Source organism: Rhinolophus sinicus, chromosome 16 (assembly GCF_057876585.1).
Source record: "Rhinolophus sinicus isolate RSI-liver-muscle chromosome 16, RSI-T2T, whole genome shotgun sequence".
NCBI classification, from domain to species: domain Eukaryota; kingdom Metazoa; phylum Chordata; class Mammalia; order Chiroptera; family Rhinolophidae; genus Rhinolophus; species Rhinolophus sinicus.
Genome location: NC_142516.1, coordinates 79,790,370 through 79,817,478, shown reverse-complemented (window position 1 = coordinate 79,817,478; position 27,109 = coordinate 79,790,370). Strand labels below are relative to the sequence as shown.

Here is a 27,109-nt window from a genome sequence, read left to right as displayed (position 1 = left end):
TGCCCCAGGCTGGGGAGTCTGGTATGGGTCTGGGACCCTTTGCTCCTCAGGGGGCACCTCCTTAGTGGAGATATCCCTCCCATTTCTTAATTGCAACACCATGTATGTGGAACGTTCCCAGTCTGCATCTCCACCCCTACCAGTTTCAACGTGGCTTCTGCTTTATATCCTTAGTTATAGGAAATCTGTTCAGCTAGCTTCAGGTGGTTCTCAATGATGGTTGTTCTATAATTTAGTTGTAATTTTGGTAGTGGGATAAAGCGATCTCATTTTACCTACTGCCTTCTTGACAAGAAATCTATTTAATAATTTTTTGATTTATCAGTTTTACAATTCCAGGCTTCTCAGTTGAATTCTAGGCAGTACAGCTGAAGGCTATTTCATTTTCTCCCTATGAATTAATTTTGGAAACTTTATTCTCACATAAATCTATTTTCAAACCTACTATAGTTGACTTGCTACCTGCTGACACAGGGAGCGCAGGAAAGACCTTCCTGAGGCTGCTCCTCCTGTTGGACCAGAGGGCGAAACATGTTGACAAGAGTCAGGGCTTGGGACTTAGGGCCTGGTCGACCAGATCCTATGTCCCCATTTAAACAGCTCAGACTGCATTCGAAGAAGCAGGATACACTGGGAATAATGAGTGTCACATGACAAGACAGATGGGTGCTTCATCCACACAACCTGCAGTCAGACTGCCAGTCCTGTCCACACAGCGTACTGTTTCTGACTCGTTCCACTTTATTTGCTCATCACAGGCCACTCACCTCTCAGAGGAACACTATTTAGCATCACTGAATTCAACTATTTTCAAAGCCAACACCATACCTTGTCTGCCTGACAAGCACAAACCAGTGACACTTCATTCCTGCCATTTTCCTCTGTGACATACATGCAAGCAGATGGACTGGGGTCGGGTCTGGTGATGGCAGGTCTCGGAGGGTCTGAAACTTCAGCAGTCATTCCTTTCAGCCCCAGGAGGTCTGGCACAGCAAATCTCTCCCTGCTTGGTTCCATTACACTCAAAGGTCAAAAGGCACAGATTAAGACAAAGGAAGAACCAGTAAGACGGAGACCAAGGATAAGCCAAATGACCATAACCTCCGGATAAATTAAATAATCTTTATTCAAAATAAATAAGCATTCTTACTTACAGGGAAGTACAAAAGTAAACTCCCCTCCAGGCCTCTGGAAAGAAATAATTTAGAGTATTTTCATTCCCAAAAGAAAGGCAAGATTTGTAGATTATCAAAACTGAAATTTAGTAACTAATATACATTGTTTTCTCAGAAAATAAAGACTAAAGTGTCAAAGATCATTTCTGTTCATTTTAGCAAACACTCTAAGTATCGCCACATCTTTTGGCTGAAAGGCCATGTCCTGAGAAGTCCTCCCCTTCCTCCCCACCCTTCTGCTCTGACACTGGCTCTGTGCAGGGCTGGTCTGGGTCACCAGAACTGAGAGAACTCAGCCCCATCACACGTTTTCTGCTAACCAACGAATTTGGTTCACCTATTCTGCAATGGGCAGGACTCTTCTTCAGCAGCAGATGACGTGGAGTAGTTTCCAGTGTTTTTCATACTCACAGTGTGCTCAGAGGGCCAACGCAGTGTCTAAAGGCTTTTACGAAAGTTTTCCATCAGCACGCCCAAGTGCCCGTTCATGGGACTCGCAGCTTTGGCTGCCACAAAGCCTGCTTCCCGTGCCCTTCACACGGGGCGACTTCCCAATCAAATGCATTACAGACATTAGGTCAACAATGAAGAACTAAGGGCCCCAAAGTCTTTCAAATCTCCCCCTTCTCACCCCAAATATACAAATACATAAAAGAAGTCTTCTTATAAATTCAAGTTCATCATCTGAGACGTTGAAGCCTCCAGCGATTCTTCTAGCTCCAGGGCATACTGACTGTACGCTTCCAGATGTTTCCTCCAGATTTCAACTGGAAATGAGAAAGCGGCACAGCTGATGAACAGGCAGAGACAGTCAGGACAGTCTACCGGAAAGTGTACTGCTTAGTGGCTCAGTCCCCAGATGGGGCCTGGCCTGGGCTCACCAACAGCATTGCACCCCCACCTTTGTGAGCAGAACCAATCACCCCTTGGCACTCACTGACCTTGCTACCTCCCACCAGGGACACAACTGTCCTCGAGGCCACCCTCTGTCCAGGGGCCATGAGACCCGAGGTCCATCTGTGACACTCACTAGTCTGAGAACACCTCTTAGACAATGGCCAGGACTTAACCAGGCCCAGCGGAGCCGGTGCCACCGCGGCCTGGCTGCGCTGCTCTCCTGGGCACACTTTTTAATCCATCCATGAAGACCTGGAAGACACTCAGCCTAGACTCAGACCCTCCCCGCACTCACTGTAGGGTGGCTCTTCTGCCTTGGCAGGAGCCAGGGAACCGTCTTCTGCAGAGCAGCTGGGGCCCTGTGCAGGTGGCCCGCGAGGGGCCTGGGGCCCAGGCTCTCCCGCCAGCTCCTGGCGCACATTCTCCAGCATGGTCTTGTACGCCTGCCGCGCGGCCATTGTCAGCTCAACCATCCTGTGGAACTGGTCCTTGGGCAGAAGAGCACAGGTGACATCCCCGGACCACAAAGGATATGGGTCTCCTGAAAACCACACTGGAGCCCACCCAAGAGAAGTAGGGAGCTACCGCCTAGGGTGCTGCTCCGAAAGAAGAGCAGGCGCCTGAGGCGCCTCTGTGACAGCACTAAGCCAAGAGCTAAATTCAGAATCGCACTTCCTTCCATGCTGGGTGGGTGGCTCTGCTGGGCGCTGGCTGCAGACCAAGCCCTCTCTCCCGTGTCTGCCCACAAGCAGTGCCAGCGGGCGGCAGCCCCTGCCCACTCACCTGCGCCCCATCGTAGCTGAAGATCCCCACCACGCTGACAGGAACTGCTTTGTTCAGACTGCGCCCCAGAGCTTTGCGGTTCAGAGCAAACACGAAGGGAATGTTCTGTACGCAGGCGTAATCGATGATGGTGTGCAGGGTGTCATCCAGCCCGCCTGGCGAGGACATAATGACAGGGAGACACGTCACATGGGGCACGGGGGGACACCGATCGCAAAGGACTTTTTCCTACAGATAGCAACACTCCCCAGCTACCTTCTTTACTTGTCAGTGGCCTGTGCCCCATGTCAACAGGAGAAAGCACGGTACTGCAGTGCAAATGCACTGTTCCTCTCAGCCATGTGGAATCACTCTCCCAAAGGACACTACGTTGCATCAACAGCTCATGTGATGCCTAATGAGTCTCAACAAATACTTACTGAATACTCACTAAATGTTCGAACACTGGTCTGTCTGCCTCACGTGTTAGCCCCTGTATCCTTACAGAAACCCTAAAGCGGGGGGGGGGGGGGGGGGGGAGGCGACACCCCACTTACAGATGGAAATCCAGAGCGGATAAGTTGCTAAGAGTCCTACCCCATACTGCTGGCCCCTCCACTATGACCACACGTGGGCTCAGCGCCCCTCAGCCCCTGCCCCAACTCCCAGCTGGGGGCAGCCAGGGCTGGTGAGAGCAGGGAGAGGCGTGGTGAGCAGAAAGAAGGGGTGAAGGAGCTCTGCGTGCTAAGCCAGAAACGCAGCAGCACAAAAGAATTAGCACCACCAAGAGAACGACATACGGGAGTCTGTGAGCCAGTAACGCACCAATCACTGATCTGCACACATGTAAGCAGCATCCAGCCAGAACACGTAACACAGAAATGACTCCACTCATGGCAGCAACCACAGAGTAAATCTAAACAAACAAAAGATATCTCTGCTCTTGGACATGGTCAAAAATGATGACATGTCAATTCTATGTTAGCCTAAAACTTTGAAATACCGTAGCTTAATACAAATGGGATGTTTTTTCTCTTGAAACAAAAACAATATGAAAAAAATACAAAAGTAAAAGTAGCCTTTTGAAAAAGGGAAATAGCATCAGGCTTGCATCATCAGACATTAAAGCTGCTATAAAGCTAAAAGCACGTCAATAACGGGATTCACAGCGACAGAACAGAGGGTCCAGGAATGACCCAAATACATGGGGAACTTGAACACGTGAGGAAGTACATGTTGAAGCAGTGGAGAAGGGACAACTGGGTCAGCCTCTGGAAAGATCCATGTTAGACTGAAATACATGTTACCTAAACAAATAAACAGGAAAAAAACAGGCACAATTAAAAAACGGTTATCACCTTGGAGTGGGAAGGTCAAACACTGACATGAAACCTAGATGTGAGAAAAACGTTAAGAATAAAAAATACCAATATATACACATCTAGTCCCTGCATGGCCAAAAAAGGTGAAAAGAAAACAGGCTACTGACAAACGAGAAAAACATTTCCACTCTCACCCAAAGGCTAACTCTCCTGTTATTAACAAAAGGTAACACCAATATAAAAAAGATGAACATCCCAAAAGACAAACGGGCAAAGAATATGAACCCACAGTTCACAGAAAACACCGCAAATCAAACACCCAAATCAAGTGCCAATACAGTCTCCTCTTGGGGCGGGGCCAGGTGGGGTGCACACAACCCACGGGGCTGTGGTGTCTCTGCAGGTGGTGGGTATGGCACTGCTATCACATACAAACGTGTCCTTCCAATCTCAGTCTAGAACCCACAGTGATGTTCACACACATAAGAAACCACATGCCAGACGCGGCCTCAATGACGGTGTGAAGTGTGAAAACCCCCGATGTGCCATCAGTAAGGACAGCACAGACCTTCAGGAGCCACCCAACCTGCATGTGCCAGCGTGATGGTGGGATCCCGAGCCTGAAGCTAGGAAACCAGGTCCACAGGGGTCCAGGAGGCCAGATCATGCTCAGTGTTCATACCTATGCACAGACTATTGGTGAAGCAAAAACATCTGGCAACGGTGGTTTGTCTCTGAGCGGCTAGAGGAATTTGGGGGGTTTACGCCTCAGAAAGTAATAAAACCATGGATCCCACCCCCTGCATGGTGAGCTGTTTTCACCCAGCATCTGGAAATGACAGCATTTGTCACATAGCTGCAGTTCTTCTGCACACAGACTGACTCTAGGCAGAAATACACATCTGCATGAGATGAAAAGATTCCCCAATACCTCACATCCCTGGGAACTAATTACATGATTACCTAATTTTTTTTCACTAGAGGAACTTCTCAAGGGCACAACCCCTTTCCCCTCCCCCCCATGGGAACTGGAAATTCACTCTGCAGCTGGTGTGACTGGGTGTTCCTTTTTAAGCCCCACACCCCTTAATTCGCCCACCCACACTCCAGATCTACCTGAAGAATACGGGAGGTGATGAGGCAGCAACCTGTGGGGGGGACATAAACTTCAAAGAAAAACACCAGTTCTGGGCCAGCAGGAACGGGAGACAGGCAGAGGTGGGGTGACGAGTGTGTTCCTCAGATACAACCAACCTGCCAGCAGAGACTGACCCAGGCCCCTAACATCGGCCAAGCCACCTCTCAGACCAGGGTCTCTGCCTCAGGCCCCCGCCCTGGGACTGACCATGCGCGGTCTCAGCAGCCTGCAGCAGGCTAACCCGCCGGCTCGGCCACTGCCGTCCTTAGAAAGGACCACTTGTGTCGTCAGTCCCTGGCTGCCAACAGAAGCGGGCTTTCTGGAGGGCTCCCCCCGCCCCATCTGAGCAGAGTGGCTACTGTGCCGACACTGCTCGTGGGAACAGTGAGGTGTATGCTGTCACCCACTTCCTCCTGCGATTATGCGGGCTTGGTACGTGCCGGGCAGAGGGTGCCCACGTGAGCGGACCCCAGTATATACCCTGGGCACCGAGTCTCTCCCAAGATGTCCCATAGAGAGCACTTCACGCGCATTGTCACAGCATGCCCTGGGTGGCTCCCTGGCTTCACCCCTCACGCCTTTGCCTGTTTGACTGCACTATGACCTTCCACTGCAGTCAGTCCCAGCCATGAGGACAGCTCTATGTCCTCACGACTTGGGAGGCCTTCGGCGCATTACAGAGTGAGGGTGGGCTTGGGGACCCAAGTCAGTGGCTTTGCTCAGACTGTCTAGTCAGTGATTAGTGAGAGCTGAAAGCAGCTCCGAGTGCCAACTCTCAAAGTTCCACAAGACAATTTAAAACAGGGAAAACACTCAACACATAAACAATTACCCCTGAAAGCTTTAAGTTCAAAACTATGAGGCAAAAGGCCACTCTGAGCAAATGCAGCGCTTCAGCATAAGCTATAGCTGTAATACTGAATTTTAGCTTTAAAATGCCTGCAGGTCATGGGCTATCTTTTCCAAAGAAGGAGCATTTATAAGACGGGTACTCAAGTTCCTTAGGCCTCAAAGCAAACAAAGGTAGGACTGAAGATTATGCAGTGTGTTTTAAATGCACAACAAATCCTCAAGATGCCTTTTAGTAAAATCCTAACTCGGTTCTCTGGCACAGTCAGAAGAGAATACATACCCATTTTGTTTATTTGTTGAAAGATGTAAATCCACAGAAAAACGCAAGACCCGAGCAAAAAAATATTTGAAAGCTGAGATGCAGACGCACAACCGACCTAGCCGACCTAAGCCAACGGTAGGGAAAAGCCTACATTAGTACCAGCCTCTATACCCTAGAATTAACAACCCAGAGCTCACCAGCTGTCTGCACTAGGTGGCACCTTCAGGAACAAGGTGCAGTTCAGAGAAGCAGGACTGGTGACAGCACGCCAGTGTCCAGACCCACTTCGCGCAGCCAATGCCCAGGCACGACCCCTCTCGGGACACCGGGAGCTAAACCTCTTCTGGTGAGTGAGGACAAGCTCACCAGGGGGAGATTGAGGCGCTGCTCCCTCCCCTCACAGGAGGTGGGAGCATTCCTTCCCCAGGGAATGTGACCAGCCCCTGGGGAGTCAGAGAGACAGGGCCCTCCCAGCAGCCCAACAGTCACGCCATGGCAGAGGCTCTCAGACTGGGTCCTTAGAACAGCAGCAGCATCCAAGAACTTGCCAGAAATGCAAATTCAGGGGCCCAATGGATCTGCACAAACAGAATGAGCTACCAGGTGACTGCTGTTCTCTTCAGTTTGAGAACCACTATCCTCCGATGCAGCTCACAGCCTTTAAATGCCAGCCCACCACCAGATTTCCAGTCCGCTTCTCAGTAGCTGGTAAGGACACACTGATGGCTGAGGAAACCTCCACCATGAGACCAAATGCAAACCACCTGGAGGAAAGAAAGGCTCCCCAGGGAGAAGGGAGCTCACGTCCCCAGAGGTACCCTACCCACGAAGCAACCTGAACTGCGACAAACATACAATCTTCAGAGAACAACAAAACTAGCACTCAGAAATGACAAATTCTACAGAAAGTTTAGAAAACAGAACCAAAAGGAAGTGAACAGCAGCGGAAAGTAACCCAAGGATGCAGTGCGCAGGCCCAGCATCTGAGCGGCGGACCTCCAGGAGCTGGCAGGAGCGGCTGGAGGGGGACTCGATGCACAGACATGAGGATGCCGACGCAAACCGTCCCACCTCCCGGAACCCAGCCCAAGGACATTCTCCTAAGCTTCCAGAGACGAGGGAAAACACAGGAAAAAAGGTCAAGAAGCAGAAAGACTGGATTTCGAGCCCTATCTCCCAGATGTGCCCTGCATACCATTTCCGCATGAGCCACTGCGGATGTGCTCAAGCTGACAGGGGAGCGAGCAGGAGCCCAAACACCGCAGCCTCGGGGTGGGGATGATGTGGGTCTCTCTGTCCCCAGGATGACAGGCGAAGGCGCATCCGGACAAGAGAGAGAGCAGGAGATAAAAAAAAACACACCACATCCAACACAGTCAGGGGACGTCCCCAGAACAACAGGGCGCAGGTGGCGCAGAGGGACTGGAACAATCTTAGGAGACAAAGCTGCAGAATACCGCGTGCACCAGCTGTCCCAGCAGCTGGCCGAGCAGGAGGAGTGACTACTTCTAGGCCTGACGCCTGCCCCAGAGCTGTGGTGGGGGCACTGCCAGCACACAACCAAGTGGGCAGGTCCCCAAACTCTTCTGCTGTCCCATTCCGACCAGGGAGCACTGCACCTGCCCCGAGATACGATGGGTCAAGCCTGGCCGGCTGGCGACGAACAGATCCAGCAGCTGTTCTTAGGCCCCCGAGGAAAAGTCAAGAAACCTCAACTGTCTTCAGATGTGACATGGCAACTGGAAAGCTCAGTGTGGAATCTGGACTAAGTCACCTGCAAGTGGAATTCTATTGAGTGGAATTTTAGATCGTGGGAGGAAGGAACGGGACTGGGGGAAGGAGTGCGAGTGTCCAGATGCAGGTGGAGGACTGGCGCCTGATGGCACTCGGTGCCTAACACCAACCCCTTTACTGTGCCACCTGAGACAGAGGTAAGATGGACAAGCTCAGGGCCACTGCAGAGGTCACAGATGGGAGTTCACTATCAATCGCCTCACCCAGCATTTCACACCCCACAAAATAGAACCAACCTTCCGGGGTAAGATGGCCAAGTGCTCGGACAAAGCCACACCTTGAATGAGTGGACACGGGAGTTAGTCACAGACACAACCCGAGCATTTAAAATGGACGACAGTCCAGTGCAAGGGCTGCCTGGCTGCCAGTCACAAAACCTCTGGTTATGAGTAAGCAGTGACCCTCCCTAGCCCCCGAGCAATCCGGCACCGTGCCCAGCACACTGCATGACAACATACAGCCTTTCCTGATTCAGAGGCCCGGAGGGGCTGCCTGGAACCGCCATGAAGACCTCAGTAAGGCACGTGGTGGGCAAAGGAACTCCGGAAACAAATGACTCAATTAAAAGAAAAGGAACCAACCAAACTGCCGAGGCCTGGCTGCTGACCGGGCATGCGGGCCATGTGCCAGGGACAACACCGCGCCATTACCTTTCGACTGTATCTTCTCACAGTTGGGAGAGATGATGACGCACTTGAGCTTTCTGAGCCTCAGGTGTTTGAGCACCTCCCTCAGCCCCAGCACAAGCCGCCGTTTGGCCTTGGCTTTGACAGGATCTTTCTGGTACATGCGGTCTTGGAAACGGACCAGCTCTTTCAGCAGATCCGTAACACAGGCATCAACTTCTTTACTGAGCACCTGGCTGCAGTAACTGAAAGAAACATTAGACGCCATCAGCTCTCCACTGACTGACACTGCAGTGCTGCTCCCGCCACACGTGCCGAGAGGGCCGGACGGCATGGCCCCTTGGGAACTCATACTTTGATGAACAATACTAATTCCAAGTGAGATTCCTGACTGACTGGGCTTAATGAAAGGTAAGGCTTGAGGAATCCTCCCCCACTGCCACCTACAAGGGACAAAAGCTCTGTACCCTGTCCCCCACTACAGCTTGCCAAGCGTCCCCCCATCTCAGCCATCCCCTGTGTACCTCTCCTCGTGAAAACACTTGGAGAGTCTGGCATGGAAGAAAAGTGGGAGGGGAGGGGGCAGAGCTCCTAATAAATCATGCAGAGAAATGAAATCATGAAAGGGAACCGGGATATAACACGCTATCACTCACTACCCATTCCCCCAACCGAAAATCTGGATTTATGGGCACCTCGGCCATGCAGCAGCAGGACGAGAGACCTCGTGGAAATGCACTCAGTAGCCCAGACATGTGGTACGACTAGGTACCTGGTCACCTTCACTGGGGGATGAAAATACTGGGCCCAGCCTCACGGCTTTCTGGTCTGAGACATCAGGGTGGGGAACCCAGGCCCAGAGCCAGAGGGAACCCCGCCGCCCCCATCCCCTGCACGCTCACTCACTCCCTGAATCTCCGGCTGTGGATCTTGGGGCAGCTGGTGTTGTCAGGGGCCAGGTGGGAGGTCTCCTCCTCCTTGCGGATCTCAGCTCTCAGTGGCTCTTCTGACTTGTTCATCACCACAGGAGTGGGACACACTGACACTTCTGCTTCCCCTGAAGCTTCACAGAAAGAATAAAGTCATGGCACAGCACCTGCGGCACTTGGGCGAAGGATGCCCAAGGAGCCTTGCTGGGCAGTGTCCCCAGGGCGGCCCCCACCGCCACGCTCAGACACTGCCAAGCACCACCGCGGGCAGCGGAGTGACAGGAATGGCTTGGGAAAAACAGAAGACCCTGCAACTTTCTGTTCTGCCCGGAAGTGCCTTCCTGACCACAATTCAGTTATTTACTTTTCTTGTGGCAAAATATTTATAAAATTTACTACTTTAACCATTTTTAAATGTATGGTTCAGGCAGTGGCCAAATTTGTTTTTAAATTTTGAAATTTAAACTGAAGTTCCTAGTAGGAAGTTTTAAAAGCAGGTTTTTAGTTCTAATTTTTGTGCACTTAAATGCTTGAGACTATTTCTTTATCAAATAATCTTTAAATAAGAGCTGAACTCAAATGTCTAAACTATGAGCCTCAAGGGACACATCAGACAGGAGTCAGTAATTGCTATGGTTCCCAAAAGGTCCTTCTAGCAACTTCCAGAGTGCAAATGAGGTACCAGTTCACCAGAGAAGGAATTCAGGAGCATGTATCACACCCACCAGGACAGCACACATGACAAAGACAATGTCTGTCGAGCTGGCCTCTCCCCACCAGTGGGACTAACTGGTGACACACCCGGAAGCCTGTTTGGCAGGAAGGAGCCTCCAAGGCTGGACAGCAGTGGATCCGAGTCTGAGGTCGCCAGGGAAATGCCAGCCGGCGACAGCACTCCCAGCCTCAGCACACACTCACCACTACACTGCCACAGCGACCCTACGTCTAATGGCCCCGAAGTGAAGCTCCCCGAACCCCCCATCCCCGTCACCTGGCACGTACATACACCCGGACGCTGTGCAGCAACGACTATCGGGAAATGCCCCCATGGGCCACAGAACACTGCTGGCCAGAGGGGCACCCGATGCACGGCTCCCCAGAATGCGGGGGGCTGCAGAAGGGCAGGCCTCAGGTGGGCACAGGGACCGTGGGCTGCTCTGCTCCTGAAGCTGGTGCTACGCTCACTTTGTGAAAATCCTCAAGCTCTATGCTTAGGATCCTGTACTTTCCTGAATGTGTCATTCAATAAACAGCTTACTAAACAGGTTCTTTTTATGACACTGCGTCTCATCCACTCATAGGAAAGCAGCTTTGCAGTTAGTGGGGTTAATTCTCACAGATACTTCAAGTTGCGAGGACCCTCCAATGTCACGTAGATGAAGCTCAGGGCCCTCGTCTCCTATCCCTCACAGACGCCAAGAAGCAGACGCACCAGAAGCCCCACCATCCACGGGGACACCCTCTTCCTGTCAAGTTGGGAGTCTAAAAACTTGTGTGTCCTTGGGGCTCAACACTGACTTGCTCTGACCACAAACGTCCGAAGCTCTGCGCACATGCCGCCCCCACTGCAGGACCCCTGAAGCAGCAGCCAGCAGAACTCCATACCGAAGGGCTCAGCCTGCTCGAGGGCCAGCTCTTCACTGCCGCTCTCTGCATCTTGCGCATCGTCACTGGCAAAAGCTGGGCTCACAGCATTTTCTTGGAGACGCTGCTGCTTTCTCTCCTGCCGTTCTTTCAAAATGATCTTTAAAATTGAATAAATGATTAAAACACCTAAATACTTGTAAAAATAAGCTCCTCTGCGAAACAAGCCACCCAAAGTCAGGATACTGGCAGTGCACCAGTCTGTGCCCTCAGTGACAACAGGACACCACCAACCCGGGGGGAGACCCAGGAGCAACACAACCCCCCAGGTGCACAGAGCAGTGTGCCGTGGGCTGGGTGCTGAGGCAACTGTGCAGTCAATAGTCACCTGGCCCCAAGCACGACACTCGGTCCCCCATCTGCGACAGACCACAGGCCAGACTGCTGAGAATTACAGGAAGAAACATGTGCGACAGCTCTGATGGAATGTCTGCAGGAAGTGTCCAAAATTCACCAACTCTGAACAGCAGACAGATCACCTCGGGTAGGAGGAGGGTACCAGTAAATGAGAACATAACTCCCTCCATTTCTGGTTTTCTGTCCATGTCACTGCAAAGTTTTTAAAAAACAGCTTCCCTGTCCAACAGCTGAAGCCACCCTACTTCGCACGCCCCACTATGTCACTTGGGGAGCGAGGGATCATTTTTCAGAGACTCACGAACACATCCGCTAGAACAGGAAACCCTCCACCCTCCCAGCTGAAAGAACACTAGGTTTTCTAGTGCCCACTTCGCAACGCAACCCCACACACCTTCTTCAACGAGGTCGGCTTCTTGGCCTTGGGGACCTCCCTCTGCTTCCCCTTCTTTATCAGGGGGGCGCTGGAGTCCAAGGGGTTGTGTGGGGTCTTCACCTGGCTGAACTGGTGGCTCTTCTTCCCCGACGTGGCCTCTTTGGAGAGGACGGGCACTGCCCCGACTGTAACACAGGGAGGACGCATATCTCAGGAAGGGCTCCCCAGGTCTCAGGGACCCCTCCCTGCAGCCCACCTGTCCTCACAACCTTACTTATCCTCCTCAAACGGTCCCTTAGACATTCTTCTGATTGGCAATTGTTGCCAGTGAAATTTAGTATCTTTTAGTAGGGATCCAAAAACATTACGAAATAATTTGGGAAGAACCATCTCCCAATCCCTATAAACACATCTTCTGTTTCTCCGTAAAGTCTAACAATGTGTGATATCATCTTCGACTGAGGATATTTCTGGTAATTCATACTTACAACGGCCCTTTTGAGTAAGTCTCCCTCCAGCACTTTCAGTTTGCGCCGACTTTGCAGAAGTCGGCTATTGGTTTCCATATGCCTATCTTCTATGTAGCTATCTTATAAGGCACTCATAAGAGTCTAGTAACGTTTCTAGTTGCTTCTCTCGCATTTTCCACACAAATTCCTAAAATCCCTTACTGTGCAGTAATAATCCCTCCAGTCAACACATGATGTTCACTACTCAATACTTCCAATGCGTTCTCCGGTTCTGCTCCACTGCCTACACCTTGTTCCTGCTCCCAGCACATAGTCTGTGCATACTTTCCCCTACTCTTTCATTAGGAAAATTTCCAACAAACACCAAAGAGAGCAGTATAACAACAAAGCCCATGTACTCACTGCCCAGCTTAAACAAGCATCAATATTTTTCCAAATGTATTCACCCACACTTCCTAAGTCTGGAATCTAAGTTACTGGTACTTTGTCAATCAGGTATGCCCAGTCTCACCTGGCCTAGTCCCCGCTGCAGTGCAGAATGTGTCCACTGTACCCTTGCCCCACACCATTTCTAGCCTTGGCTAGGGCACAGCTGCTGGTTATCTGTGGAAAGCTGCTCCCACATTATGTTTGAAATATACGTGTAACTGGCTTGGTTCTTGTCATCAGCTCTTCTTGAAAAACCTGTACCAACCCTGCTCATATCTGCTTGCTCTCCCCATCCCTAATGCCACTCCAAGTTCAGGACCTCTGCTGGGCTCCTGCAGTTCCCGCTGCCCAGGCCCTCCAGCCCTGGTCCCTCCTGTCAGCACCCCCCGCATCCCACTAACATGGCGCCTCTCCAGTGTTACCAGTGGGCCTGGGGAAGGAGGATCCCCTTCCAGCAGACACCCCAGTAAAGGCGCTGGCCCTTTAACCACCCCCCTCCTGTCCTATGCTTCCTGCCCACCCTGGTGCTTTCCCATGTGGCCCTGCATACTATGCCTCCTGTCTCAAGGACACAGAGTATAACAAGCTTTGTTTTTTCTTCAGGTTCTCCTATATCTCCTCTTATGGCCACATCTGACTGACCATCTCATCAAAAAATACATACCGTGCTTCTCTGAAAATAAGACCTAGCAGACAATCAGCTCTAATGCATCTTTTGGAGCAAAAATTAATATTATATTACACCCAGTCTTATATTATAGTAAAATAAGACTGGGTCTTATATTAATTTTTGCTCCAAAATACGCATTAGAGCTGATTGTCTGGCTAGGTCTTATTTTCGTGGAAACATGGTAACAAGCCAAAGCTAACTGCTGAGGAAAAGCTGACTTTGCCATTAGTTATCCCATAAATTACCAACTGCCACCATAGTCCCTGGATTGGTCTGAAAACAGCAATACACAGTAACAGCACTACGGGCCTTTACCAAACAGAAGATGAACTGAGAGAAGCAACTCTGAGGAAAGACTATCTAAGGGGGATTCGGTATACAGCATTTCCCCCTTATCCGCAGTTTTGCTTCCCACTGTTTCAGTGACCTGGGGTCAATCGTGGTCCAAAAATGTTAAATGGAAAATTCCAGAAATACCCAATTCCTAAGTTTTAAATAGTGTGCCGTTCTGAGTAGTGTGATGAAATCTCACTCTGTCTTGAGCCACCCTTGCCCAGGATGTGAATCATCCCTTTGTCCAGCATATCTATGCCCGTTAGTCACTTAGTAGCTGTCCAGTTATCAGATCAACTATAGCAGTAATGCAGTGTTTGTGTTCAAGTCACCCTTATTTTACTTAATGGCTCCAAAGCACAAGAGTAGTTGACCCTTTACCGTCGGTATGTACGTACAGGCAAAAACAGTATATATAGGGTTCGGAACTATCCACGGTTTCAGGCATCCACGGGGGTCTTAGAACGTATCCTCCGTGGATAAGGGGGGGCCTACTGTATATAATACTCAGACATGCAATGTATGAAACTATGGATACTGATAAGAACAAAACTACCAAAATTGTTAAGACAAGCAAGGAAGCTTAAATATAAACTGGATACAAGATGCTAACAAAAAACAATCATTAATATTATTAAATGAGAGGATGGCAGGGTAGTTCAGTTAAAAATAAAATCACCATCAGTTAGAGATGCTGAGTTGGGTATTTACAGGTAAAATAACATGATATCTATGAGTTGCTTTAAAATAATTCAGAAACAAAAAAGCTTCTTAACCATTTCCTTGGGTACCTATTTTGTTTTTTAAATAAACTACCTATTTTCAACGACTATGGTGGCAAATGTGCGTATTTCTTTCTGTGACATTGTTGACAATTTTAACTGTCTTGGCTCTAGGAGAAGGCGTTTCAGAGAGAACGAATTATCAGAACCGAGCCAACACTGCTGAACTGCATCCCATGGACAGGCAGGTAATTCATTTCTATCACATGCAGCTTTGTAACCTGTTCTGAGCACTTAAGTATCATGAAATTTTCAGATACACAATGTTGTCATATTTATTTCTTAAAATCATCATTTAAGTAACGTTTTAAAATTTTGTGCTAAAATACATGTAACATAAAATCTACTATTTTCACTGTTTAAGTGCACAATTCAGTGGCATTAATTACATTCACAGTGTTGGACAACCACACTATGTACTTCCAAAACTTTTTCATGCCCCAAACTGAAAATCTGCCCCATTAAATGATAACGTCCCATTCCCCCGCCCCTCAACCCCTGGTAATCTCTACTCTCTTTTCAATGAATTCGCCTATTCTAGAATATTTCATGTAGTGAAATCACACCATATTTTTCCTTTGGTGTCTGGTTTACTTCACTTAGCATAATGTTTTCAAGTTTATCGATGTTGCGTGTATCAGAATTTCCTTCTTTTTTTTTTTTAAGGCTGAAAAATGGTCCATTGTGTATATAGAGCATATTTTGTTTATCCGTTCATGTGTTGATATACATTTGGGGTTTTCCACCTTTCGGCTATTATGAATAATGCCACTATGAACACTGCCATACAAGTGTCTGTTCTTAATTATTTTGGATAAATACAGAGGAGTGGAATTATTGGTCACAAGGCCACTCTGTATCCAGCATTCTAAGGAACCACCAAACTGTTTTCCGAAGGCGCTGCATCATTTTACATCCCCACCAGCAGTGTCTCCACGTCCTCACCAGCACTGGTTATTTTCTGTGGTTTTACTCAGCCCCCAGAGTACATATGAAGAACTATCTCACTGACGTTCTAACTTGTGTTTCTCTAATGACTAATGATGATGAGCGTCTTGTAGAGAAATGGTTTTTGAGTTTTTCTGTCCATTTTTTGAGTTTGCTATTGAGTTACAGCTCTTATATATTTGGATATTATACTCCTATCAGATATATGATTTTCAAATATTTTTTCCCCATTCTGTAAGCTGTCTTTACACATTCTTAATAATGCCCTTTGGTACATACACGTTTTTAATTGTGATGAAATCCAATTCATCTATTTTCTCTTTTGTTGCCTGTCCTTTTGGTGTCCTGTCTAAAAATTCATTATCTAATCCAAGGTAATGAAAATTTACCTGTTTTCTTCTAAGAGTTTTATGGTCTTAGCTCTTATATTTAAGTTGTTGATCCATGTTGAGTTAATTTTTGTTTATGGTGTGAGGTAGGGGGTCCAACTTCATTCTTTAGCATGAGGAAATCCAGTTACCCCAGAAACATTTTTTAAGAGATTGTTCTTTGTTCTTTAAATGAACTCAGCACCCGTGTCAAAAATTTACTGGCCACAGATATGTGGGTTTATTTCTAGACTCTCATTTCTATTATACTGGTCTATATCTATCCTTATTCCAGTACCATAGTGTTTTGATTATACTTTTTGATTATAAGAGAAAACAGTCACAATAGTCTATCTCAAAAAGACTTTCATTTGAGTTGAAAAGATGTTTTTACCTGAGAACACCACTGGTTTGGAGGACTGCTTTGCGTTCTGGGAGTGCTGTTTCTTTTCTAGTGCTGTCAGCATTCCCCCCAAATCCAATTGTACTGGAATTTGGCTCTTCTTTCCACTACTTCTAAAATTATTCTAAAAAGTTCAAAAATTAGAAGTTTATTTATAATACTATATTTTAAAAATGGTGCTTTTCATTATTTTATGACCAAAAATTCATACAATTAAAGATAAAATGAAATAGATTTAAGAGACAATTAATAAAATCTTAAAATTTAAAAAATTAATGTAATTAAAGAAAAACCCCCATCAATCCCACATTATTTGCCAGTGTCACCACCATGGTTGTTTATTTCCTCTCTCTTCTTTCATAACACTGGGCTTATATTAAACCACCTACAGTTATGTCTGTATCTCCATTGTAAATAACTGTGTACATCTACAGACAAGAAACCAAGGCTTATATAAAGTCTTTGGATACAGGAGTTTGTATGTGAGGCTAATTGGTTAGTATTATTGCCTCATTAGTCTCATTCATTCTCCAATTGCCTAAGTGAGCCAACCAACCGCCATGATACACCATGGGGCTATGGCCAAAAAATTTATACAAGTCCAAATCACACCCAGAAGATGAGTACTAAATTAGACGCAAAGTTTGATATAAACAAATGTTACTTCTCAACCAGCTGTGATTTGGATTTTGAGATGGTTTAAAAGGTTGTACGGGCAGGTTCGTATGTGCTTTAGCACCTTCACTCCTCTCTCCTGCCCATTGTTCTCTTCCCTGGTGCCAAAACCCCACTGGCTGAGGGCTCACGTCAAAGTGTGAGCGCTAAGGGCAGCACGGGTGGACCATAGGGACCTTCCGCCAGGGTGGAAGATGACGAAACCATAACACGGTAATGCGAAGTTAATTCACACAAGGGTTTAGCATTTTACTTTTCACAAATGTGAAAATAATGACCCCACTCTGAAAGGCAAAAATGACAATGGACATGCCTAAGCTATTCAAAGTATGCAAGTTCTCCATCTGGAATATGAACCACAAGTTCATTCCTGAACCCACAGGAGGGCTGGGGCATAAGGACAATCACCTCTTCTGTTTGTTCTGATTATGTAACAGTGAAATTTTGGTGGCTCTCTTATTTTCCTTCTGTCAGACACATTATTGCCTCACAAAGGAATTCTTGTTTCCTGAATAAACTGAACCAATGTTTTTTTCTTTAAATCAAAGTTTCATAGGCAGTATGTGTTCCCCTACTTTCTGATAAAGCAGTAGTAATTACCAATAGTCTTATTACAAAAGTGACAAAGCTAAGTTTTACCTTAAAACCACTTTTGTTTCAACATACTGGATGCCCTCCTCCAACGAAGGAATAAATCAAAACAAAACTATCTGTCTCCATAGACCAAGAAGTCTGGAAAGTAGTTTTTCTCAAGAGTTTAGTTTAGCAAGAAGAGTTAAGCCTAAAGCAACTGTGGTTCAATCTAAAATTTACCTGTGGCTGCTGTTTAGATTGAAATTTCGGTGACTCTACTCTGTCTCTTCTTTCAGATGCCACTGCCAGATTGGGGAACTCCTCCGTATCCTAAGTAAACCACACACCCTTCAGCTCTTCATGAATCATGAGAATCAAATATACCCACGTAAAACCTTTTCCTTGCTCATGTTTTCTATGATAAGCTCCCACAGAAATGTTCAAAGGTGATATAAAGCAGCCCCAAAAACTGTAACATACGGACTCCAGTTTAATTTCACTCTTAAAACAAATTTAAAGATAGGGTTTCCAGGCGGGAATTCCCGCCCGTTCTCAGGAAATTTTCTCACTTTCCCGTTCCCGAATCCCAAGAGAAGTTGGTCAGGAAATCAGGAAAATTGGCTCCTTGAACCCAGTAATACCCACAATGGGAATTAAACGTACTACTCCCAGTGTACCTCTCAGACATTTTTTCTATTTATTGCTACGGTTTCTAGGCAGGAATTCCCACCGTTCTCGGGAACTTTTTTGCTTTCCCGTTCCTGAATCCCGAGAAAAGTTGGTCAGGAAATCAGGAAAATCGGCTCCTTGAATGTGGTTGGTAGTATTGGCCGTCACTTTGTGGAAACGATTCATCATGGAGAACAGAAAACAGTTTATATCTCAGGATTTGGGAACGGGAAAGCAAAAAAAATTCCTGAGAGGCGGGAATTCCTGCCTGGGAACCCTATTTAAAGACCACAGTTCTAATCTCCTGCTCCAGAAAATAAGAGCGGGGCCCCAAGGATAGGGGCACATTCGAGGGGTCCAAAGCAGTGCCCCTAACCACCATGGCACAGAGTGCTCAAGCACCCATCCTTCAACTATGCTGTTCATTAGGGAAACCATCAATTCAGGTTCAGGAGATATAAGTGTCTTATCATATTGTCGTGTGTGCTGATCCCAGGCTAGAAAACAGAAAGAAAGGCAAAAGGCCTCTAAATAATGTTTAAATAACTTAAAAATGTCTTATGTGCTTGGCACCTAACATTTTAGGTGCCTTGGAGATGTTATGTGTGAAATAGGGGAAGAAATATGAATTATTCATTGGCCCAAACCATAATGCTCTGCCATGGTCACAGGTCTTCAAACACGACCCCACTATTCTCAAGGGCACATTCCAAGAGTCGTGAGAAACCCCCAGGTCTGTGGGAATGCCTGGGCAGCACTGCTGAGCCTGCACCAGGAGCCAGGCTGCTGAGTCTTGGAAATGTGGCCAGAGCCCAGGACCGCCCCTTGGAGGAGAGGGCCATTCTTGGAGTATCACATGACAACAATTTAAAGAGTGCTTTCAAGTCCACGACATTCTCTTGACCAGGGCCCATGATGGCTCTATGGCATTCCAGCTTTCTCTCTCTAGTGAAGCACATTATAAGATTTCTGGATAGAAAAGGAGGCCCTGCAAAAGCCAGCATGCCAAAGCAAGGGAAAAACAGGTGAAGAAGATACTGAGGGGGAAATATTAGTACTGTGGTGCACAAACTAAATTTCACTACAAGCAGTTTTGCCTCCAGAACTATTCATTCACTCCGGTGTTTACCGAGCGCCTGCTACGAGACAGGCAATGCTGGGATGAAATGAAGACGTAAAGAAAATGGATGATAACTATTCACACTAGGAAAATGGTTATTAAAGAAAACAATGAAGATTTTCACTTAGGAAACAGTAAGTGAACCCACATTTCTATTAAGACAGACCCATCTATTATACCACACAAGGGGAGAAATATGTACTTCAATCCTCGGCAGCTCTTGAACTGTAAGGACTTCATATTTTGATTTTGACTTTTCTTCCTTTTTCCTATTTTTTCTTGAGGCTTCATTTTGCTCAGGCTCACCACCTTGTGATACTTTGGACTAGAACAACAACATAAAAAATAAAAAATCAATGGTTTTTAGGACATTCAATGGAATGTTTCATTCCATGTGTCAGAGCAAAATTAACATTCCAAGTTGTATAACTACATGGCAGCTTTATTCCGAGTTCGGCTCCTCAGTCACTATTTTTCAAAGAGCCAGCATTCAGGACAATATTTCTGAAGGAAAAAAATCCTGTTAAAAGAATTGTCGCGTTCAGTATTTTGAAAGTGGTAGATTTGGACATAACCCAGTTTTCAGTCTGAGGAGCCCATGTGAATGATTCTACTAATTCCGACCTCAAGTGCTTTCATAATTCAGGTGTGTCGTTTCTATCCGCAAGGCCCAGTGGGTGCAAACACGGGCTGCACATCAGAGCATCGGCCCATTCCAGATGCCCTGAACCTGCCCTCACCACTCCTCCCCTCTCCTCAGTGCCAGCCTTCCCTCCATCAGGTCCAACGCGCCTCAAGGCCTTCGCATGCACCCTCAAACCTGGGTCTAGGATAGGATGCTGCCCTCGTTTCAACTGCAGTAATCCTGTCTCGGTCTAGTCTCTCCCTCTCCATCCTCTTTGGAGCATTAATCGCTGTCTGGCAGGTTCTGCAGCCGCCTGCATATCACCAGTCCCTCTGCACCAGAATGGGGCTCTAAGAGGCAAGGCCTTTGTATGTTTGGGGCCCTGCTTTATTCCTTTATCCTTCAGAGCTAAAAGCCTCTGTGACCACAAAAAAGTGTTTATCTACTGAACGGGAGGGGCTGTCCATGATATTTTAAGTGAAAAAGGCAACTTTTAATGTGTATAAAATGACCCCATTTTTGTAAAAAAAATATATAAAAAATAAAAAAACTTAAAAAACAAAACAAACCTATGTGTTTATGTTTTCAGGACTCCTGAGGTAGGATATAACCAGGTTGTTAATACAGGCTTCCCTGAGGGGTGGGCACCAAAGGGGTGTGAAAAAGATGACCTTTTCCATAATTAGATGCTTATGGTATTATATTTGTTATTTCGGTAATAAAAATTTACAACACCTAAAGTTTTAGAAGGAAAAGCCATTATGACCCCTATAATTCCTACTGTGTACAATACAAAACCGTCTGGGTTCTAAGATTATAGGAGATCTTCATTTTATTACTTTTTAAAGATTCTGGGAAAATAAAAAATCTGTTAAGTCTTAGTGTTAACTGCCTATGAGGAAAACCACTTTGGACAGCAACCTGGTGGCTGCAGCGAAAAATCAGCCAGATGCCTGCCGTGAAGCCGGAGCCCAGAGAACCCCGGAGTCCCGAGGATGGCGGTCTCCACATGCACTCAGAGAGGGGGGTCTTACCCGCACCTCCTGTGTTCTCAGTAAGTGCACAGAGCTGTGAGGAACAGACACACAGGTCTGGCCTCATGTAATTGTCGCCGACACATTTTCCCTTAATCGACCGAGCATAAACACACAGCACCCATTTGTGCAGGATGGTCTGTGACACTTTGGATATCAAAAACTATCTTTATATCCAAAAAGATCACACAAAAATTACAACCAGGGCTGGCCCGGTGGCTCAGGTGGTTAGAGCTCCATGCTCCTGACTCCGAAGGCTGCCGGTTCGATTCCCACATGGGCCAGTGGGCTCTCAACCACAAGGCTGCCGGTTCAACTCCTCGAGTCCCGCAAGGGATGGTGGGCTCCGCCCCCTGCAACTAAGATTGAACACGGCACCTTGAGCTGAGCTGCCTCCCGGATGGCTCAGTTGGTTGGAGCACCGGCTCTCAACCACAAGGTTGCCAGTTCAATTCCTCGAGTCCCTCAAGGGATGGTGGGCAGCGCCCCCTGCAACTAAAATTGAACATGGCACCTTGAGCTGAGCTGCCTCTGAGCTCCCAGATGGCTCAGTTGATTGGAATGCATCCTCTCAACCACAAGGTTGCCGGTTCGACTCCCGCAAGGGATGGTGGGCTGTGACCCCTGCAACTAGAAAACAGGAACTGGACCTGGAGCTGAGCTGCACCCTCCACAACTAAGACTGAAAGGACAACAACTTGACTTGGAAAAAAGGCCTGGAAGTACACACTGTTCCCCAATGAAGTCCTATTCCCTTTCCCCAATAAAATCTTTAAAAAAATAAAAAAATAAAATAAAAAAGGATGAGTCCATGATCCAAAGAATGCAGGCAGACTCTAGAAACTTAAAAAAAAAAAAAAAAAAAATTACAACCATATTTCAACCTAAAGTACATGAGCCATCAGTACACGGTGAAAATAAAGAAAAATCTAGATCAATGAAAAAGGCTCTCCAAGAAAGATAATAATCTAAGGATTATTAAAAATGACAGCTTAAAATGATTTGAATTGAAAGGAAAAAAGACATTCTGAAATGCTATCTTACAGTACATTAAGTTGCAATTAACCAAGAATCAGTGACATATACCAAATGACCACAAAAATGTAGAATTCAATTATTGTGCTACTAGTACCCTAGTAGGTAAAAACAATTTAAATTCACTGGACAAAAGACTGGGGGAAAATGCAGCACTTCACACATCAGAGCATAAATTTCTGCCAGCATCTCTCCTTCAAACAATCCAAAATGGCCTACAGCTATTTTAAGACCACAGCTCTAAAATGCACAGCCTCACTCAAAGCTACCACTTGTACTCCTTGACTGAAGTCCTATTCTTTTTTCAAGGTCCATGCACAACCAATTCAGACTGTTGTCCACAGTACAGAAGAAACACTTTCAGTCAGGACTAGAGAAAAAAATAAAAGACTATTTAGCAGTATAGGAGATGCACACGATCCAAACGTGAGGCATACCTTTTTAGTAGGATGGACAACAGGTTTCTCTCTGTTGTAGGAAGGATCCGAAGATAAAACTTGAGAAGCTGATATGCTACCATTTTTAGGATCTGCTGATGAAGCAACCATCTTTATGTTTCTCATGGAAGTGACATTTCTAGGGGCTGGTGTCGGTTCTGTAGGTAAGGTCTGCCGGACAACATAACCCATTGGCGTCCAGGATAACTCTGCTCAGAGATAACCACAATTGCGAACAGTCTCAACAGTAAACAGAAACGCCTTAGAATTTCCAAACATGCATCACGTGAGGTAATTACTCAGGGACTAATTAAATTTAGGTTGTTGTTCCAAACATTCTTGGAAACTATTGTATTCACAAAACTTGTGTTTCCCCTTGGAACACGCATGCTGAATTAAGGTTAACTGATTTTCCTAGAAATTAGTTCTCACTTAGGGGTGTGAGTGCGTAGACAAACAACAGTTTCAGTTCAAAAAACAACCCACAATTAGGTCCACGTGGTAAACATTCAGAACTTATGAACTAAAGATCACATTTTGGCCCTATTAACCTGGATGTGTACCTTTAACAGCAGAAGTCAAAGGTCACTAGACTTCAGCTATCCCAATAACTAGAAATTTCTTTCTTTTCAGAACACAGCATAAGCACAGCCACACTACTGCTTAGGTGCCCATGAAACTATATACAGACAAAACAAAAGGACATGGGCAGGTCATGTCAGCAGTCTACAGCTACCGCAGAGGGTGAGACAGACTGTTGTCAGCACAGAGCTACACATCCTTAGAGTAGCCTCTAAAGTGAAGATCTTTGTACCAAACATGAGAACGCAAAAGAAAACACACCTGTGAAAAAATTCAGAATAATTCTGTAAAAACGTCTTCTGTTAGAACAAGGTACTCCTTATTAGTTTAATTTTAGACAATAGTTACTTTTCATAAAAATGCTATGTTAACATGTAATGGGTTTATTATTGTTACTTTTAAGTGAATTCATAAGTATTTTTAAATTTTCTCAGCTTTAACATAAAATATTGCAAATACTGACAGTTGTCCAAATAAACAGAAGCTCTGTGGGCTCTTTTTTAAGGGTATTAAAAGGTCCTGATACCAAAACCTTTGAGAACCTCTAGTATAGATAATACTTACGGAAGCAGTCATTTCTGAGTTGATAACTTACCAGTGAATTGGACACACATTTCACTTAGAATTCTTTGCTATCTCACACTCCCTGACACATGTGGGATCCGTTTACTTACTTTAATCTTCTAACAACAATGTCAGTTTATCAACAACCCTTCAGCTGCCTTAAAGGAGGCTTTACGACAAAAACATTTGTTGCACTAGACTAAAAATGAACTTAGAAAATAGATGATTGATTTTTAAAAATATTATTTGCCAGCCACTCTTACCTCTTGTACATGAAGAGGGATTGGTAGTAGCATTATCAGTTACAGAGTCAGTTGGATTATTATTTTTCACCACTATTTCACCCTAAAAAGCAAACCAGTTATTTTCTTACTATTTCAAATTGAAAGTAATCATTTAATTTTTAAAATAGGTTCCCTTGCCATTCTTAAAATCTGCAAAATATATGCTAATTAAAAATTCCAAATACCTAAGTGCAGAATATGAAGTTCAATTACTTCCTTCTGCCAAATCTCTCTCCCTAGAAGAACAACCACCCACTGTCTACAGCTTAGCCAGCACCTCCCTGCTTCACTGCTCAGGAGATAAACATTTTTGCATGGATCCCAATAACGGGTTCATACCACACATACCATGCAACCTTTAAAAGATCAACATACCACAGACAACTTTTGCATCAGCACAGACGCACTAATACCGATCCTGAAACTGCAGTGCCCCCATGTGAACGTGAAAGCACCATTTACCCAGCCTACACACTGAAGTCCCAAAAGTACTTCAAAACATCCACAAAGACAAGAAATAGAAAAGTCTTGTGATACGCTACCATTCGCATGGAACATAAGGCCCGAATGACACTGAGTGAGGGGTGAATGGGTACATTAAGACACACCTCAAAGTAACTGATAGCACTGAAAGTAAAAGGAAATCTATAAATTCAAATTTGAATGGATTTAAAATAAATTCTAAAGCCGATATGCTTCAGATATTTACCCATTTTTCCATTTCATTACATCTGAAGCCAGTAATAAAAAATAAAATTATTAAAACACAGCTTGTTCTTTTAATAAATGTAACTTTTATGCTCAGCAAGGCCAATGAAACAGCAAGGCCAATGGAAGTGACTTACCTATTCAAAAATGGTTAAGCCAATTATACATATCAATATCAAAGACCCAATGCAACCATTATGTTTTCAAAGAGTATTTAATGAAATGGAGAAAATGCCAAAAACATCTTAAAACTTTAAATCTGTACATATGTATAATCCCCAACATGTACAATTCCCACAATGTATCATTAACAAAAGATGAGGTGTTAAATATGGTTTTCTCTTGGTTATACAACTTCAGACAATTATATTTTCTTTTTTTCTTAATATTTTTTTGTGTTTGTGTATCCAAAGATACTACTAGTATGATCAGGAAACAAAATTTTCTTTTAAAGGGAAAATGAAAAAAAACTGCACACACAATTCAAGAGTGTGAATATGTAATAAGGCAACGAGTAGGTCCATCTCCTCACATAGCGTGATGTACCTTACTTCACATCCACATACGCAGCACTCACCTCTAACAGTGACCAGGACAAAGTGTCAGTCACGCTCCGCCTGCCCCACCTGCCTGTCCCACCCACTCTACTTCTGTACAGCACTCCTGGGCCCGGAATTCTCCACTACATGCCTATGACCAAGTCACGGAGCCCCTCGACTGCTCAGCGATCCTCCATACCCTGCGGGGGCCCAGAGGACACTGTGATTTTTCCACACCAATCAGCCTTACTTGTCACAGCCCATAGTATGACAGCCTAAGGGTCACTGCGTGGGCGGGAACGGCCCATCTCTTGCAGACAGTAGGCTACCACCACCCAGCCTTCGGGCTTTAGTGTCCAAGCACCCAAGACGAGTGCTAGGACAAGAAATGGAAATCCCCTCTCCATTCAGAAGGTAAACAATTGGGTGAGCTCTGTTTTCTTCTAGTTTCTTCTTCTTCCTTGACCCACACTGGATGTGCCCCCCTCTGCCTTTATTGGAAATTTGTCAGAAGTGATTTTAGGACGAGTAACCCATTAACTATTTTTCCTGGAAGTTTCAAATCAATCTGTATGAGAGGAAAATGTCTTGATTTGATGGACTAAAGCTTTTGAGATCAAATGGTGAATACAGTGTAATTTAAAATTACTAAGAAATCCAAAACACTAATTCAAAAAGACATATGCACCACAATGTTCACTGCAGCGCTATTTACAATAACCAAGGTGTGGAAGCAACCTAGGTGTCCATCCATAGATGACTGGATAAAGATATGACACATACAAGGTCTGACAATTAAGTTCACAAATTTGTTGCAATGGTGTTGCTAACATTTTTTGATATCAGAGGGATTACTCATTATCAATTTGTACCAACTGGACAAACAACTAACCAAGTGTACTATTTAGAAGTGCTGAAAAGGCTGCGTGAAAAAGTTAGACAACCTGAACTTTTCGCCAATGACTCATGGCTCTTGCATCACAACAATGCACCAGCTCACACGGCACTGTTTGTGAGGGAGTTTTTAGCCAGTAAACAAATCACTGTATTGGAACACCCTCCCTACTCACCTAATCGGGCCCCCAGTGACTTCTTTCTTTATCCAAAGATAAAGGAAATATTAAAAGGAAGACATTTTGATGTCATTCAGGACATCAAGGGTAATATGACGACAGGTCTAATGGCCATTCCAGAAAAAGAGTTCCAAAATTGCTTTGAAGGGTGGATTAGGCACTGGCGTCGGTGCACAGCTTCCCAAGGGGAGAACTTCGAAGGTGACTGTAGTGATATTCAGCAATGAGGTATGTAGCACTTTTTTTAGGATGAGTTCATGAACTTAATTGTCAGACCTTGTATATACAATGGAATATTACTCAGCCATTAAAAAGAATGAAAACTTACCATTTGGAACAACATGGATGGACCTAGAGGGTATTATACTAAGTGAAATAAGTCAGACTGAGAAAGACAAATATCGTATAAGCTCACTTGTATGTGGAATCTAAAGAACAAAATAAACGAGCGAACAAAACAGCAACAGACACACAGAGAACAAACTGATGTTTGTCAGAGGGGAGAGGGGTTGAATGATTGGGTGAAAAAGGTAAAGGGATTAAGAAGTACAAATTGATAGTTACAAAATAGTCACAGGCATGTAAAGTACAGCATAGGGAATATAGTCAGTAATATTGTAATAACTATGCATAGTGCCAGGTGGGTACTGGACT

General features: G+C 45.6%; 1 protein-coding gene across 2 annotated transcripts in view; it reads right to left on the bottom strand.

The window, feature by feature from the left end:
* Window positions 1-1,102: 1,102 nt before the first annotated feature.
* The window catches only part of SECISBP2 (SECIS binding protein 2), a 36,185-nt gene continuing 10,178 nt past the window's right edge, over window positions 1,103-27,109 (bottom strand). The window contains exons 6-17 of one of the 2 annotated variants that reach the window (XM_074330215.2): window positions 24,115-24,196; window positions 22,706-22,914; window positions 19,777-19,899; window positions 18,026-18,115; window positions 16,529-16,661; window positions 12,153-12,319; window positions 11,363-11,501; window positions 9,735-9,891; window positions 8,853-9,073; window positions 2,856-3,010; window positions 2,368-2,560; window positions 1,103-1,942 (exon numbers count right to left, since the gene is read on the bottom strand). In XM_074330215.2, coding sequence (XP_074186316.1) covers window positions 1,839-1,942; window positions 2,368-2,560; window positions 2,856-3,010; window positions 8,853-9,073; window positions 9,735-9,891; window positions 11,363-11,501; window positions 12,153-12,319; window positions 16,529-16,661; window positions 18,026-18,115; window positions 19,777-19,899; window positions 22,706-22,914; window positions 24,115-24,196 — 1,773 coding nt within the window. In that variant the 3' untranslated portion in view covers window positions 1,103-1,838. The remainder of the gene's footprint in view (window positions 1,943-2,367; window positions 2,561-2,855; window positions 3,011-8,852; window positions 9,074-9,734; window positions 9,892-11,362; window positions 11,502-12,152; window positions 12,320-16,528; window positions 16,662-18,025; window positions 18,116-19,776; window positions 19,900-22,705; window positions 22,915-24,114; window positions 24,197-27,109) is intronic. The other variant, XM_074330216.2, reaches the window with a different exon arrangement.